Source organism: Miscanthus floridulus, unplaced genomic scaffold (assembly GCF_019320115.1).
Source record: "Miscanthus floridulus cultivar M001 unplaced genomic scaffold, ASM1932011v1 fs_548_2_3, whole genome shotgun sequence".
Classification (NCBI taxonomy): domain Eukaryota; kingdom Viridiplantae; phylum Streptophyta; class Magnoliopsida; order Poales; family Poaceae; genus Miscanthus; species Miscanthus floridulus.
This window is the reverse complement of record NW_027096914.1, coordinates 465-17,280: the sequence shown is the minus strand read 5'-3', so window position 1 is coordinate 17,280 and position 16,816 is coordinate 465. Positions and strand designations below refer to the sequence as shown.

Sequence of the window (16,816 nt, the reverse complement as noted above, 5' to 3'; positions counted from 1 at the left end):
TTGTAACGGCCGATTCCGCCGCCTCGAAATCAACTAGTGGAAGGAGGAAAAGAAGCTGGAAAAGGCTCCAGCTAAAGTGACCTTCGTAGTATTCTCTAGGGCTGACCTTCGCTGGGTCGCCCGCAGCCCCCTCAACGGAGAGTAGGACTCGAACGAGTCCGAACTTCGGTAAAACAAATATCGTGTCTCAATTCGCATTTCATTCGATATTTGTGTTGCTCTAGCTCTTGTGCAGGTTCTCTGTGTATATTGTCATCTCCAGTAGATTTGGTTTGAAGATATAAATCAAAAGGAGCAAGTTTGAGGCTGCTCTGTAGAAATCGTGTATATCGGACATACCGGACACGTCCTGTATTTTCTGCCTGTGCTGAATATATTTGTTCTCTGTTCTAACTTTGTGTTGCAGGGTTATAGCTTCTATATATATATTACTTATACCTTGTATACTCGGTGTATAACTTGTGAGGGGTGGTATTACTCTTTATTTGGAGTTTCCATTTTGGAAACTCTCTTTACTAATTATTTCTGCATTTAAATATGTTAATTTTCAGAAACGTCTATTCACGCCCCTCTAGACGACATCCTAGGTCCTTTCAGTGGGTAAGGAAATAATTATTTAATTTATCGTTACCATTTTCATGTTGCCAGATGTCATGTTTCGGAGTGTCATAAACACATGACGAGAGAGTAGCATAGCTGTGTAACCCATAATACCAATACCACTACTATTTATTTATATATTTCATTGCTTCTATTATCAAGCATAGTAGTTTTGCTCGTTCAAGTTGAACGAGCAAAACTATTATACTTGATAATAGAAGCAATTAAACGAGCAAAACTACTATGCTTGATAATAGAAGCAATGGAGTGTTTGGTCTTCCTTTGTTTGTGTTATCATAGTACTACAGTTATTAACCATCGAGTGTAGTAGACATTTCCACGTGCAGTGTTTTTTTTTACAACACATGCAGTGGTATTGGTTATCGACACACAACAAAAAGTACTATGATAATACAGCAATAAATAACAATACGTTTCCACATGCAGTAATAATAAGAAGACTTATTATATATTAGTTTTGTTATTGCGTACGTATCATAGTACTCCCTTCATCTCAAATTATAAGTCATTCCAAGAATCTTAGAGAGTCAAAACTTTTCAAGTTTGATTAAAATTATAAAAAAAATTACAAAGATTTATGACATCAAATAGATATACTATAAAAATATAATTAACAAAGAATCTATTAATACTTAGTTGGTATCATAAATGTTATTATCTTATTATATAAATTTGGTCAAACCTTTGATTCTTCGAGATTTTTGGAATGACTTATAATTTAAGATGGAGGGAGTACTATTTATTATTATTATTAATGATTCACCCAACAGGAGTTCACATGTCTCGGAGCGAGAGACGATACTCCTCATCAACGTCAATCATCAACACTCGACAGTGAGCGAGAGCGACGGAGGGCCGCAGGGGGGAGGAGAGAGGAAACACAGGACTGGAGAAGGGGCCCCGCCACCGCCCACCGTCCCTCCGCCTCGCCTCGCCTCGCCGCGCCGCGTTCTTGCCTAGCGTCGGTTGCCCGAGCTCGCCGGCGCCCGATCGCGCCACGCGCCGAACCCTAGCGCCGCCGCCTCATTCCCCGCCGCGCGCTCCCTCGCCCGGCCACCGGAGGTACGATTCCACCCACCCGCCGGCTCCTCTTCTCTTCCTCCCCTGCGCCTTTCTCATCGTGCGGAGTTTATACCCTAGTTTCGGAGGAATGTGGAGTACCTATTCTCATCTGTCGTGCGGAATTTAGACCCTAGTTTCGCAGCAACGCGGAGTGCCTATGGTTTAGGGTATTGTTCATTCTGGCTACTCTCTTTGAAAAAAATGTTCATTCTGGTTACTGTCTGTACGGTGCGTTGGGAATGGACAGCTAATGCGGAGTGCCTGTCGTTTAGGGTATTGTTCATTCTGCTTACTGTAGAGTGCGTTGGGAATGGACAGCTAGAGGAGAATTTGGTGCCAAGTCAGCCTACCTTACTTGCACAATTCCCTTAAATGGTTCATACTACACTTTCAAAGCAGGCTCAGTTTGCAAAGCGCACGCCGAAGGCAAACAATGCTGCTTTGAAACGTGCTTGATACATTTACAAGCAAAGACCCTGGCAGCGGATCAGCTTGTGGTGCGGCATTGGCCGTGCAACCTGATCTATGTGATCATGAGCCAGAGACGGTATTTCTTTTTCTCGAATAAAATACACAGGGTACCTGCACATCGTTGCATTATGAAGGAAGGCATGATATTAGCGACACCCCCAACAGACCTCCCCCCCCCACCACCACCACACACACACACACAAGAACACAAGACACACAAACACACTTACACACCAGGGAGTGTAAAAAGGGCGACCACAATGACAAATACCACAAAACCATCTTAGACAGCACCCATGTCCAGCTTGGTAGCCCCCTAGCATCCACTAGACACCACAAGTGACCCTCCCAATGTTTTCAAGTCGTACGATTAATCGCGTTTACTCGTCCTAATCGGTCCCTGGTGTTCGATTAGGAGGTCCGGCTCGATTAGCTCGACCAGAAAGTTGGTCGTCCGATTAGTCGACCCGACTAGGCCATGGACGACCAGTGTGGTTGCTCTATTTTTTTGGGCCTGTTCAATCGGGCCTATATGTGGCCTATTGGGCTTCCAATTTGGCCTATTAGGGTTAGAATAGGCACCCCAAAACACCGGAGGCACGCAGGCACGATGGCAAACGCAGGGCGGCCGCAATTTTTCCCCGCGCGCCTCCACTCTCCCACGCGCGCGTTTCCTGCCTCCCGCGCGCGATTCCTGCCTCCCGCGTGCGATTCCTCCCCTTCCCGCGCGCGATTCCCTCTCTCTCGTGAGCTATTCCCCTCCCTCGTGTGCTATTCCCCTCCCTTGCACTCTATTCTCCTCTCTGGTGAGTTGTGAAGCCAACGGCGCCCTCTGCCAGGTCAAGTGGCCGCGGTCTTCGTGATGAGCTGCTCCGACGACGGTATGTGCCTTTCCCCTCTCCATCTTCTTCCCTCCTCCCCCATCCCTCACTCTGCAGCCTCTCTGGCTCTCTGCTAGACTGCTAGGTTGCTTGCTGTGCTGTACTGTTGTCCCTCTGCTATTCTGTGGTTCCAAAGGAAAGAGAAGCAATCCACTCTGCTAGACTAATCGGCCTGGTCGATGAGTAATCGCGATTAGTCGCCTGGTCGGTCCCATGGCGACTAGGTTTGACTAGACGACTTGAAAAACTCCTCCAAAATTTGCCGATGCGAAGACACGCATGTGGTCATCCATGGATAGATTAAGGTATTTTGTTTCCCATGTGTGCTTTTGGTCAAAATGTAAATCAAACAATGAAACATTCGGGCTTCCTCTTCGTCTTATATGATATATAGGAGCGCTCCTGCTATTTTCTCTATGGTGCGTGCGTGCATGTGCCTTTCCTGCTGCCTTGTGATTGACAAAAAGTTTATTCCTTGTTTTATACTTTTGCTACAGATGCAAAATGGCCAACACTTCAGGAGGATCATCGATGGATGGAGCAGCTGGAGGCAACATGGCAAGCGGGAACGACGGCCAGGGCGTCATCAGTAGCTCTCACTCAGGGTTAGGCCACATGACCAAAGTGCCGAGTGCGAGGAGGAGGGCACATCCTTTGACGAGGTTGGGGAGTGAGGTGCCAGAGCCGTCCCAGAAAAAGCGGAAGGTGGTAAATGAGGAGGAGGCACCTTGTGGAGTTTCAAATGCGGGCAAGATCAGTGCTCCATCTTCTGCGGCGTCGAGAGATCCCAACGGAACTTCTAGCTCTGAGGACCATGCAGGAGGGCATACAAGTGAGTACGCCACGGTTGGGAATGTTAGGGGCTCACCAATTAAACGAAGGTGTATGCGGACAAGTCGCTACTTGGGACTATTTACGTCCCTAAAAGGGGAACACACAGGTACTTGATGCCCTCTCCTTATCCACTAGGTCACATGTTGCCATCATGATGCACAAATTGTTTTTGTTGTTTACCAGCAAAATCAAGGGGTTGTCTATTTCTTACAAACATTTGAAGTTTTATATGGGAATAAACTGATGGTGCACACGGAATTAGAAAATTTACATAATTAAATGCTGGAAGAAATAAGCATCTGTAATTCTTACCAAAAACTTTGTGTGTCGGACATGGACGCAACAAAAATTTATGTGCAAAACATCTACATTAGATTCAGCATGGAAGAGAAATGTGATAACCACTCTTGGCTATTTATGGCACGTTAGTTTCATGCAAATATGTTACCATATCTGATTTGTGTCTAACTTTGCAGATGAAGTTGTTAAATCCAAGCAATCAACTGTTCCCACAAAAACAAAGAAGGTATGCCTGAAAACAGAAAGTGCTGCTTAACCTGATTTACATTACTCCCCACTTGTTGTATTGGCTACTGAAACACACATTTTTTGTTCTTTACAGGTTAAGGAAAGCCAATTTCAGAAACTTCAGAGATTGCCAGATGGGTGCCATCCTGATTTTGATAATGATCATCTGTGTTCTGTAAATAAACTCCTTGAGTTCCGGCACAAGTCTCAAGGTGCTGTCTTTGTTGATGATAAGGTAGGAGCTACTCAAGTCAGCATTAAGTGTTACACCCATAAATAACATATTATTGCAGACCTTCTACTTACACTAGCATTTTCTGTTTTGTTGGTTTCTAATTATACTGGTATTTTAATTTTGTTAGATGTTTGATGAAATTCTTTTATGTGAATATGCTGTTTTATTTCTGCATGCACATCTTTGCAGTTATATTTAGATTTGGATCTTATTTCCCCTTGATACAAAAATAAAAGAAACATGGTTTGACTAATTGACTTATGTACCATACAGGAGCATGTAATGAAGACCATCTTTTTCATATCGTCGGTTTTACCGGATGCTTGCCATTCTTTTCTACTTGTCACAACTTCTTCTCTTCCCTTATGGAAGGCTGAGTTCAATCGCTTTGCACCATCTATCAACATTGTTGTGTTTTACGGGGAGAAGGATGTGCTTAAACTAATTCAAAATCCGGAGTTCCATGAGAATGGAAGTCACACAATGTTGCATGTTCTCCTAGCTCATCCTGATGTTATCTTAGAGGTAATTGGTAATGATCTTTTCGGCCCCATTAATATTCCTTATGGATTAGGGCACATATTACACCCTAGAAAGAAAATAAACCGAATGTGGTTTCTGTGTTTCATTTAATTTTGATATTTTCCTGTCTACTATGGCACAGGACATTAAAAGTGTAGAGGGCATTGTTTGGGAGTCAGTTATTGTTGATTATTGTCAAGACTCAGTTGCAAAACACCTCAAACAACTCAAGCAACTACCAACATATTTTAGGATGGTGCTTTTGAGCTCTCCACTGAAGGTGCCTTTCATCAGCTCTAAACTACATCTTCACTTCTATAGCAGTTGCTCAAATAATTCCATGTTTCTTGCTGTTTTGTAGGATAGTCTTCCTGAGTATAAGAAGTTGCTAGACTTCCTTAACTCGGAACAAGAAGACAGTGGAGATTACATTGAGACTGATAGCCTTGCTATGTTGAGAGCAAGGTTTACACGCCATATTGCATATGAACGAAAAGCAGGTTCTTCAAAATTTTTGGAGTATTGGGTTCCGGCTTGCCTTTCACAAGTGCAGCTAGAACTCTATTCTTCTATATTGCTTGCAAATTCCTCTGTCCTGCAGTCACAAATGACAACTGACAGTGTTGGAGCTCTTTGTGACGTTGTCATGTCTCTTTGGAAGGTTTGTTTTCAAAATATATGTTCTCTTGTATACTAAGTAGACAGCACCCTTGCAATTTGCATGACTACGCACATTTTCTTTGAAGTTTTTCATGTTGTCACGGATTCTGATCTCATCTTGGCTTTATGTAACAGTGCTGCAATCACCCTTGCCTCGTTGACCTACAACATTCACTTGCCAACACTCGAGATATAATTGAATCTACGGATGATAGAATGTGTGTGAGTGGAAAATTATTGCTTCTTGAAAAAATGCTTAAAGAGATCAGAAACAAGAGCTTAAGGGTCATTGTTCTTTTTCAAGTGAGTTATGTCCGCCTTTTCTTTCTCTTACTTCACTAGATTCTTAGTTTAGCAGTCATTACAAGCATAATTACTCAAATATTTGGCTTTCCTAGGTATTCTATGTTATACTCAATTTATCAATTTTATCATCGTGAAAGGTTTCAAGCTATATTGGTTAACTAACTCCAACGTTAACCAGTAAAAACAATTTATTAGGAACTGGATAGTGGATAATTCTAATTAGCTTATTCTGAACTGTGGCATTCTCTCTGTTACTGGTATTAACTTTGCCTTCTACATTTTTCTTGCTTATGCTAGCCTTCTGCAGTTAGCATGCATCAAGGGCACTGCTTCAATCTATGAGTTCAGCACTATTTCAACCTTTTTTTTTTGCATCGTGGCAGTCTGATGGGGCAGTTGGAGACCGAATGGGCAACATCTTGGAAGACCTCGTGCGCCATAAATTTGGCCCCGAGTCATACGAACGTGTTCAAAACCATTCAGCATTTGCAATGAAGCAAGAAGCAATGAATATGTTCAACGACACGACCAAAGGGAGATTTGTTTTTCTGATCGATAGCCGTGCATGCCAACCCAGCATTAATCTTTCATCTATTGATTCCATTATCATTTATGGTAGTGACTTGAGTCCACTAAATGATCTGAAGGCTCTTCGAAAGCTCAAGATAGGGTCACAACTGAAGTATGTGCGCATTTTCCGCTTATATACTCCTTTCACAGTGGAGGAGAAGAGTCTTGTGCTCGCCAAGCAAAGCATGGTTATTGATAGCAACATCCAAGACATAACATCTAGTTTAAGCCATTGCTTGGTCAGCTGGGGTGTATCATTCCTCTTCAACAGAGTTGATGAGCTTCAACAAGATAACTGCGCAAGTAAAAGTAATGAAAGGGGCACAATCTTTATGGATAAAGTTATTTTGGAATTCTTAACTGAGCTGTCTACTGAGGTTGAAGATAGCAGCAAAGTAAATAGTACAACCATATCAAAAGCTTGCATGAGTGGTGAGTTTTATTCAAGAAACATTACTCTGATAGGAGAGAAGGAGGGGGTGTCTTCACTGGATGGAGATCCACCTAAATTCTGGTTAAATTTGCTGGATGGGAAATCTTATTGTCAACACTATAAACCAATCGAAGTTACCACTGAAGAAACTAACACATCCAGAAGGAAGCTTAGAAACACATGTGAAACTGCAGGTTCTTCAAATTTCCGTTTGGATGTAATTAATCATGACCTGCTTCCTGAAATTAGTACTCCATCAAGTGCTGACCTTCATCTACTTCCTGAGACAGGTAAAACAATCTGAAATTACAATCTGAAGTTAGTATTTTTGTTCTGTATGTGAACATATTACATTTTTCCTAATAAAGTTCATTTTGAAGGAGTGCAAAACATGAGCACACCCAAAAGTCTTCACGCTGAAATTAAGCATGAGCTGTCAAAGCTAATGATGGTGTTAAAGCTACCAGTATGTATAGTCTAAGCTCTTCTATTGTTTTTTCTTTTGCTCTAAACTAGAAACAAGGACAGTGTCTGCAGTTCAGAGTTGATCTTCTGTACTTGCTAAGACTTCCTGTGATACACTTAATGGTTATATATTCTTGATGCATATGTGAAGCGGCGATCTACTACTGCTTTTTCTATTTTAACATGAAAAGTCTTTCTGCTAACTTTTTTCCTCCCTCTCTGCCCTCTTGTTGCATTCAGTGTCATTCTGATTTCATTATTTGTGGAAGTATCTGTTCCTCTGGTTCTGAACTCTTTTTCATTCTTAACAACTGCAGGATAATGTACACTTTCTAGCCAAGCAGTTCCTTGAATATCTTTTAAAGAATCATCTAGTTGTGCGGGAGCCACGGTGCATACTGCATGCGTTCAACATAGCCTTGGTAAGAGAGGCACCAACTAGTGTTACTTTGTTTGCTTTTACATCGGCTTTACCAAATACAATAAATTTCTTTATTACTTGCTTCAGTGTTGGCGTGCTGCTTCTTTTCTGAAATACACTAAGTTGGATCATCGAGAATCACTTGCCCTTGCTTCAGATGGCTTGAAATATGAATGCAGTGAGGAGCTCTCAGAATTTTTCTATAAAGAAATAGGTATCTTAAAAGAAAAGGTTGCTCATAAATCAGGTGGAAGAATCAATGATAGATTATCACCACATGAGAGCTCATCTGCTAACTTGAGAAGTGACCACAATTTGCCGAAGCAGGCAATGGATCTTCATGGTAACTTCACAAATGGCACTGAAGATAGCGCGTCTGCCGCTGAGAAGAAGGTGATGGTTTCAGATGAGCTCGAATTGGTATCTGCTCCAGATGCTGGCAGAGAGCAGCATCTCTTAAGTGATGAATCTCCTAGTAATGCTGCAATGAAAAGAAAAGACTTATTTAACAGCATTTTTTCCTCAAGAGAGAGGGATATCATTGAGAAGCAAGAACTTGAGATATTAAATTTAAGAACACAGAGAGACAATCAAGTTAATAAACTGAAAGAGGTATGCCATGCAGTTGTTCAACACATTAGGACAAGTAACATTGATGAAGAGATGAAAATTGACCAAATAAAGTTAGTGATTCAGTGGTTCACTATGTTTATGCATTCTTTTTTGGCGCACATGAGGCTCCAGTTTTTCAAACTTGATGCGCTGCATTCTACAACACTGGCTGAAGAGCAACTGATGAAGGAAAAACTCAAACACGAAGTAATATCAGGTGAATTAGATCAATTCCCTGATCCCTGCATTACTCTACCAGATTCCAATTCTGTCGTTGAGGAATTCATCCATTTTAAGAAGCAAAATGGTGATAATCATGTTGACAAAAATTTGCCCTTGGATGGTGACCAGCTTTTGGATGACAGATTGATGGAAATTACTATTGTACGCAGTTCATTTTCACCAGAGGCTTGTCCTACACTTGCAGTGAGAAATGAGCCTACAGAAGCTCATATGAGGTCTGGTGGGAGAGCAGCATCAGAATCTGTAGATCTTCCAGATAACAATAATCACTGTAGTTCTGATGGAATTGACTACCAAAGAGCCTGTTCTGCTAGTTCTATTCCTACATGTCATGATTCAATCAATCAGGTATTGCATTAGTCAGCTGAGTTTTTCTTTCTTTCTTTTGTTATATGTCATACGCCATGGCTTTTGTTTACTGTGCTTTGATTGGAGGTTGTTTTGTGTTTGAAGCCTATCAAATCTGTTATATTATCTTTCGACACAAAAGATTCTTTGAGCGATTATCTTGTCTATAAAATCACATCAAAGCTATTTCATGCAACTACTTTTTTCCCCTTGAATGCTTATGAGATCTGTGTGTCATTTCATGAAGAAGGATATACCCAAATGCAACACCACTTACAAACCACTCACACAAACACCAATTTGCATATCACAGCTGTGCCACCAAACAAAACAAGAAACAACCTAACAACTGAAGTACTGAACTGAGAAATCAGTGAGGTCTTTAGCCTTGGCTGCACACCATAAGGTACCCTTCTCCACAGCTCCATTACTGCCCTCACAACCATGTCTGAACTCATAGAACCGTGTCTGAACTCATAGAAGATCTATTGAACACACAGGTCTTGCCATGCTTCTACAGCTCCCAGACCACCAAGATAATCAAAGTGTTTAAGCCTTTTTGCTGTACAAGTGTACTTTGTTGATACTTCACCAGTGCTTAGAGCTTTTTTTGTGTGTATTTTCTTTAACCATTGCGCTTTGTTTATTCTGCAAAGCGAGCTGTAAGTGTGGCAAAGGGTAGAGCGTACGAGGATCTTTACCAACATTTGAATACGAAGGAAGGAGGGAAGGACATTTATACGATGGCTAGGGTTCGTGAGAGAAAGACAAGGGACTTCAACCAAGTTAAGTGCATTAAGGATGAAAGGGAGCATCTCTTGGTGAAGGAGGATGAGATCCGACATCGATGGCAAGAGTATTTTGACAAATTGTTCAATAGTGAGAATACGGACACAACCTTTCAGTTGGATGACTCTTTTGATGACACCAATAGGCGCTTTGTGCGGAGAATCCAAGAATCTGAGGTCAGAGAGGCGTTGAAAATAATGAAAGGAGGTAAGGCGATGGGACCGGATGGTATCCCAATCGAGGTGTGGAGATGCCTCGGGGACATAGCTATAGTATGGCTAACCAAGTTGTTCAACCATATTTTTCGATCGAATAAGATGCCTGACGACTGGGGGAGAAGTATATTGGTACCGATCTACAAGAATAAAGGGGATATTCAAAGTTGTACTAATTACCGGGGAATTAAGTTGATGAGCCATACTATGAAGCTATGTGAGAGAGTTATCGAGCATCGCTTGAGAGCAATAACGCGGGTCTCTATGAACCAATTTGGTTTCATGCCCGGAAGGTCAACCATGGAAGCCATTTTCTTAATAAGACAAGTTATGGAGCGGTATATGGAGAAGAAGAAGGACTTACACATGATTTTTATTGACTTGGAGAAGGCTTATGATAAAATACCAAGAAATGTTATGTGGTGGGCTTTGAACAAACATAAAATCCCAACGAAGTACGTCGGGCTCATTAAGGACATGTACAACAATGTTGTGACTAGTGTTCGAACAAGTGATGAAGACACAGATGACTTCCCGATTAGGATAGGACTACATCAAGGGTCAGCTTTGAGCCCTTATCTGTTTGCCTTAGTGATGGATGAGGTCACAAGGGACATACAAGGGGACATCCCTTGGTGTATGCTTTTCGCGGACGATGTAGTGCTAGTTAATGAAAGCCGGACATGAGTGAATAAGAAACTGGAGTTATGGCTGAAGACTTTGGAGTCCAAAGGTTTTAGACTCAGTAGAACTAAAACTGAGTATATGAGATGTGACTTCGGCACTATGAAGATATTAGTTTGGAAGGTCAAGTAGTGCCTAGGAAGGATACCTTTCGATATTTAGGATCAATGCTACAGAGAGACGGGGATATTGATGAAGATGTTAGCCATAGAATCAAAGCAGGGTGGATGAAGTGGCGCCAAGCGTCTGGTGTCCTATGTGACAAAAGGGTACCACAGAAGCTAAAAGGTAAGTTTTATAGGACGGCGATTAGACCTGCTATATTGTATGGTGCAGAATGTTGCCCTACGAAAAGACGACATGTTCAACAGATAAGTGTCGCGGAAATGCGTATGTTGCGTTGGATTTGCGGTCATACAAGAAGGGATCGAGTTCAGAACGATGATATACGTGATAGATTAGGGGTAGCACCAATTGAAGAAAAGCTTGTCCAACACCGGTTGAGATGGTTTGGACATGTCTAACGGAGATCTCCAGAGGCACCGGTGCGTAGTGGAATCCTAAACCAGGATAGTAACGTGAAGAGAGGCAGAGGAAGACCGAAGTTGACTTGGGTAGAGGCAATAAAAGGAGACTTGAAATGATGGAACATACCCAAAGACTTAGACTTAGATAGGAGTGCTTGGAAAACAGCTATTCACGTGCCTGAACCTTAATTGCTTTGGTTTCAACTCTAACCTACCCTAACTTGTTTGGGACTTAAAGGCTTTGTTGTTGTTGTTGTATTGCGCTTTGTTTATTGTTTGTGTTGATTGTCCCTGTAAAGTGTTTTAGTGATGCCTGACTACCGATCACTAATAGCCTCCTTATTTTTAGGAATCTTCAACTGGTGATGGCAGAAGTATTGAACATGCCAAGGGAGACATTATTGCTAATCCAAGTATGTTTCCAGGAAGTGCAACTTCTCTTGTGGGAATCAATGCAGAAAATGATAGTACTGTTGCAGCAGATCCGGACCACATGGAATTGCCTATTTTGGCTTCTCCACAAAATGTCACTACCTTGCAGCATCCAACTGCAGAAGAACCATCTGATGCATTACCTGCAATGGCAGCTCAGGATCTGCAAACTGAGATGCAAACACCATGCCCAACATTGGGTGCTCAACATCAGAAGGTGTGTCCTGATGATTCTAGTAAAATGAACCACGAACCAGATACAGCAACTGGAGTGTTGCAGGAAGGGACAACTTCTGACCATTTAGGTGATTCCAGTAAGATGAAACCAGATACAACAACTGGAATGTTGCAGGAAGGGACAACTTCTGACCATTTAGATGATTCCAGTACGGGAATTAAAGAAAAAAATATTTACACTGTCGCTGCTGATCCATTGAATTCAGAAAGTCGATCTTATATTGCTCCAAACAACCCAGCTGTCGTGCCAGAAGCTTCGGTAGCTGAAACTCAGAGTGATCAGTCAAGTATGCCTGCACAACATAGTACAAGTCTACCCACTCAACGGAAGTTACCAATTTCGGGACATCCACCAGAAGAAGCAGATCCATCAAGTAATCTGGACACAGAGGCTGCTCAGCAGCCTGATATTCAACCATCAAGCTCAACCCTGGATGCTGACAGCTCTGAAACAAGGCATCAGCCAGAAACTACAACAGTTTTATTACAGGGAGGCAGTAAAAATCATGATGTAGATAATGATGGCACTGTTCACGCACAAAAAGCCCACTCAGAGTCGCCAATTTTGGCTGCCCCACAAAGCTCAGCTATGTTGTCACTTCCTTTGGAGGTCGGAACTCCTGTAAAGATATCAAGTACGTCTTCCCTGCAAAGTAACGATGCATCTTCAGGGCATACACCTGCTGTGTCAGAATCACCAGGTATGTTGGGTACTCAGGCAGAACAGGATTTGCATCGTGACATGCGGCCATCCACGTCATTGTTGGATGTTCCACTTCAAAGAATGTTCCCAGATGACCGGAGCCAAACAGGCTGTCGGCCAGATAGAGGAACTGATTTGTCAGAGGAAGGCCAAACAGAATATCTAACTTGTACCACCAGCAATCTGTCCACCCTGCCATTTTCTGGGGAAGCTGAAACCGAGAATGGTCAAGCAAGTATGCCTGCACAGGAAATCACAAGTCCCCATGTCCAACATAGTTTAGCAACTTCACAGCATCCAGTTGGTGATTTGCAGCGACTGACCTTGATTCTGTCTGAGGAAGCAGAAAGGGCTGGTCTCTTGTGCACCTCAGCATCTCAGGATTTGCAACCGTCAGTTACAATACAGGAGGATGTTCCACTTGAAAGAACTGATCTGTCTGGCATGCCTATGACACAACGCACAGCTGTCCAGCAGAGTGTGGAACCTTCATCTGATCCTCATGCAGAAGAAGCAGCAGGTACTTGTGGTATGTTGTCAGCTCCAGATTTGCAGTCCGGAATGCGGTCATCTCCTCCATTGCAGGATCAACTTGCGGAAGCAGAAGGAGCAGGCATATCTGGCACCGTTCCAGCTCAGAACTTGCAGCCTGAAACACAGCCATCAACCTCAGCTCAGCATATCCCACCAGAGAGGACACACCCTGATGAGAGAATTCAAATAGGTCTTCAGCCAAACACGACATCGGGTCCTGAGCAGCTAGCCCAACTATCTACAGTGGCACCTGCAAGTCTATTATGTAGTTCCGAACCACTAATAAATGAGCTTGAAAAACTGAAATACTGGAACGCTGTGCTCAGTAAAAACCATGAACAGAAGGTTTGCATATTTACTTCTATGTACATGGTTTATCCTTACATTAGATTGCATTTTCTAACCGTGAGACTTTTCATTTCTTCCTTCTCTGCACAATTTCTTGCGGACAGAAATCACAACTTCAAACAGAGTGCAACCAAGAAATAGAGAAGGTAAAGGAGAAATATGAGTTGTTACTTCAAGAGGAAGATTCTGCGTATCATCGGTTGACCACAGATCTTAATCGTATCTGCACGAAAGTTTTTGTGCATCAATCACTAGCTAAAATTTTTCAGAAAATGAAAGAATCTCCAGTTCAAGGTACGAGCATAACTTTGTGCTTGTGTTTATGTATTAGTATTCTTTCGTGAGGTTTATACCTAATGCAGATCTTCCATAGCCTGCATTGGTTTTTTTATTTTTCTTGTCAGATTGAACACTGTTTGGTTAAGACTAATCATTTTGATCTCACCTGACCCCTTGACCTGCATACCTGGGTGTTCTGTATGGTGGAATGATAGCATGTGTGTGTGGAGTTTTCCCTCCCCCTGTTTTGATTCTTGTGCTGTAATGCTATATGCTTTGCCTGGATTGGCTCGTTGAATTACATTATTTTTACATTGATCTGTGTATTTAGATCTGACATTGTTGCTGAATTTATTTTTTTCATTCCTTGGAACATGTGATACATGGTTTGCTTCTTCCTTCTATTTTACAGAGAGATCTGCAAGTCCCACAATTTGGCAGGCACCCCAGTCTTCTCAGCATGCTCCGTGTGGGACAACAGCAGCTCAAACCACATTATTACCAGTTGCCTCATCATTAGCCCCTCGACCACCAGTTTTGATCTCATCTCATACAACAGGACCTTACCTCCAACCTTCACAGGTGGCTCGGCCACCGGCTTCTGGGGTTATCCAACTGCAACCAGTTTTACCTGGAAACCTTTCCAGGGCAGCACCATCACCTGTTGGTTCAATGCCTCCACGAAATGGAATCTACGCAGCTGTTGGAGCACAATCACGTGGACCTGCTCCTCATCTCCAGCAACTCAGGATGCCGGCACCGTGTACAATGGTTCGCAGAGATGAACAGCAGCCCAGTATCACCAATCCAGGGTTTGTACCATCGAGACAGTCTTCCCCTGGTATGTTTGAAAGCTCTGCGTCTGGCAATGCACTGGCAGGTATCCCATTGACATCCATGGCACCAAGTTCAGTCCACCAGGCAATGCCATCTGCGTCAAACTCACATCCAGCTTTCCCAGCATCCTCGCTGCTACCAGGTTCGGGTCCAGAGCCGATGGCAAACTTTGCGCAGTCAAATAGCAGAATCCCAGCTGCCATGGCAAGCCAACAAGCACCAGGTCTGAATCCAGCTTTTCACCACATGGGAGGTGGTCCACTGAACACTGAATCAAGAATTCAGCAAGCTCTAGCTCACATAGGAGGCACTGCTCAGGCTGCCCGGGATCAGAGTCAGGAGGTGCTGCGTCGCCTCCTACAACGGTTGCCCCAAGTCATGGCACCAAGCTCACATCCGGCTCCCATGGCGGCTCGACAGCAAGCAGGGTTTCCGAATCCAGCTCCCGACAACATGGCAGGTCCACTGAATGCAGCGGCTGGAGTTCGGAACCCCGCAGTTCGCATAGGCAGCCAGTCTTATCAGGTATCCACTTCATTGCTCGAGTGGGAGGCATCGCTCAGGGTTGGCCTCATTCGTGGACACCCAGGCACATACCCCCAGGGACAGGGAGGTGCTGACCTGACTGGTGGACCCCCTGGCACATCCCCCCAGGGAAGCTCCGGCGCCAGCAGAGAGGTGGTGTGCCTATCTGACGATGAGGAGTAGTATAGCCTAGAGTAGCGGTGTATGTGTAGAGCAGCGATATCATCACCCACTGGACCCCTTTAGCAGCAGCATCCTTGAAAGCAGGAGATGTCTGGCTCTGGTGAGGGTAGTGTGCATCATCAGGCATTTTGGGGGGCCGTGGCGGCAGCAGCAGAGTAGTGAATAGCGATAGCATATGGCACGAGACAGAGAGCATGAACCCTAATCCTAACATAGAGCGCAGTCACTGTATATTTTCTTGTGGTTTCATAGACTGATGATGATTATTTGGTGCAGGGATGGAATGATCATTAGTCAGTAGCGTGTTTATATATATATATTGTTTGGCGCGGCCTGGTTGTGGTTGGGATACTGGTACATATTATCATGTGAAAAATCTGCATGGGTGTTGCTGAACCTGTGACCTGAAAAATGTCACGTGTGGTATGTGTGGTTGTGCCTCGGATCGGATCTGGTGAATGTGTTGGCATGGCATGTAGCTGGCACTGGGAGGGTCACATGCACGGTGATGGCCTGTTAGTGCTAGGGAAGTAGGGAACTGGACTGAAGTGAAGTGGGCATGCATGTGGAGGAATGCCAAGTGTGTCAGCAGAGCAGGGGAGTTTTGTTTGTACATATGCTGCGCTGCCTACATGAGGCATTCCTATTTTTCTTAATAGGAGTATGTTATTTACATACGGTTTGTGTGGGTTGCACACTGCTAGCAGGGGTAGCAGCATGGTTTATACGTATACATATACTGGGTGTTGCTGTAGGGGCTGTGTTGTGTCACCTGTGTGAGAACATGTTGGTGTGGTATGGGAGACATTGGGACTGGATCACTGGATGGCGATGCTGCAGCTGGTACTGGTAGCGCTAGCTGGCACAAGATATGTGAGAATGTAGCTGGCCGTAGGTGTACATGTACATGTACTGGTAGGAGTAGGAGTACTGTATGTGAGAATGTAGCTGCCTGCAAGCTGCCGCGGTGCAGAAAATGAGGCGGGTGGGTGACCGGACGGTGGCGGTGGAAGCAGGAAAGGGTGATGAGAGAGCGGTGCCGGTGCGGTGGCAAATTGGCATGCATCGGCAGGTTCGGTTTCGATTCAATTCCATTCCATTCCTGCGCGTGCGTGCTGTCTGTCGTCCGTGTGCATGCGTTGGCGATGTGCGAGGAACGAAGCCGAAGGTTTGATTGGATGGATGGATGGGAGGTGCTGCTGACTTTGGAAGACGGACGTACGTAACTGCGCCGATACAAACGAGCTGGGTGGATTGAAACGGACCATAGCTAAATTGATCAGCTAATTGTTAGCTGGGTATATCAACGTG

The 16,816-nt window shown here is 43.7% G+C and overlaps 1 protein-coding gene across 2 annotated transcripts; it reads left to right on the top strand.

Annotated features, from left to right (window-relative positions):
• Positions 1-1,412: 1,412 nt before the first annotated feature.
• On the top strand, positions 1,413-16,013 carry LOC136532186 (uncharacterized). Of its 2 annotated transcripts, none has more exons than XM_066524787.1 (15): positions 1,413-3,340; positions 3,533-3,975; positions 4,346-4,395; positions 4,492-4,632; positions 4,906-5,157; positions 5,297-5,434; positions 5,516-5,815; positions 5,950-6,117; positions 6,504-7,413; positions 7,504-7,589; positions 7,906-8,010; positions 8,097-9,212; positions 11,777-13,678; positions 13,786-13,975; positions 14,373-16,013. In XM_066524787.1, exons 1-15 carry the CDS (start codon positions 3,315-3,317, stop codon positions 15,503-15,505), a joined length of 6,960 nt encoding a protein of 2,319 aa, XP_066380884.1. In that variant the 5' UTR covers positions 1,413-3,314; the 3' UTR covers positions 15,506-16,013. The 2 variants fall into 2 exon arrangements, with proteins under 2 accessions (XP_066380884.1, XP_066380886.1); XM_066524789.1 differs by having other exon boundaries at positions 1,413-1,683; positions 14,373-16,012.
• The last annotated feature ends 803 nt before the right edge of the window (positions 16,014-16,816 follow it).

Coding starts and splice junctions, on each gene's coding strand:
- LOC136532186 (XM_066524787.1), top strand. CDS start 3,315: ATGTGGTCATCCATGGATAGATTAAG. Junction 4,633..4,905: donor CTGTCTTTGTTGATGATAAG/GTAGGAGCTACT, acceptor TGTACCATACAG/GAGCATGTAATGAAGACCAT. Junction 9,213..11,776: donor GTCATGATTCAATCAATCAG/GTATTGCATTAG, acceptor CCTTATTTTTAG/GAATCTTCAACTGGTGATGG.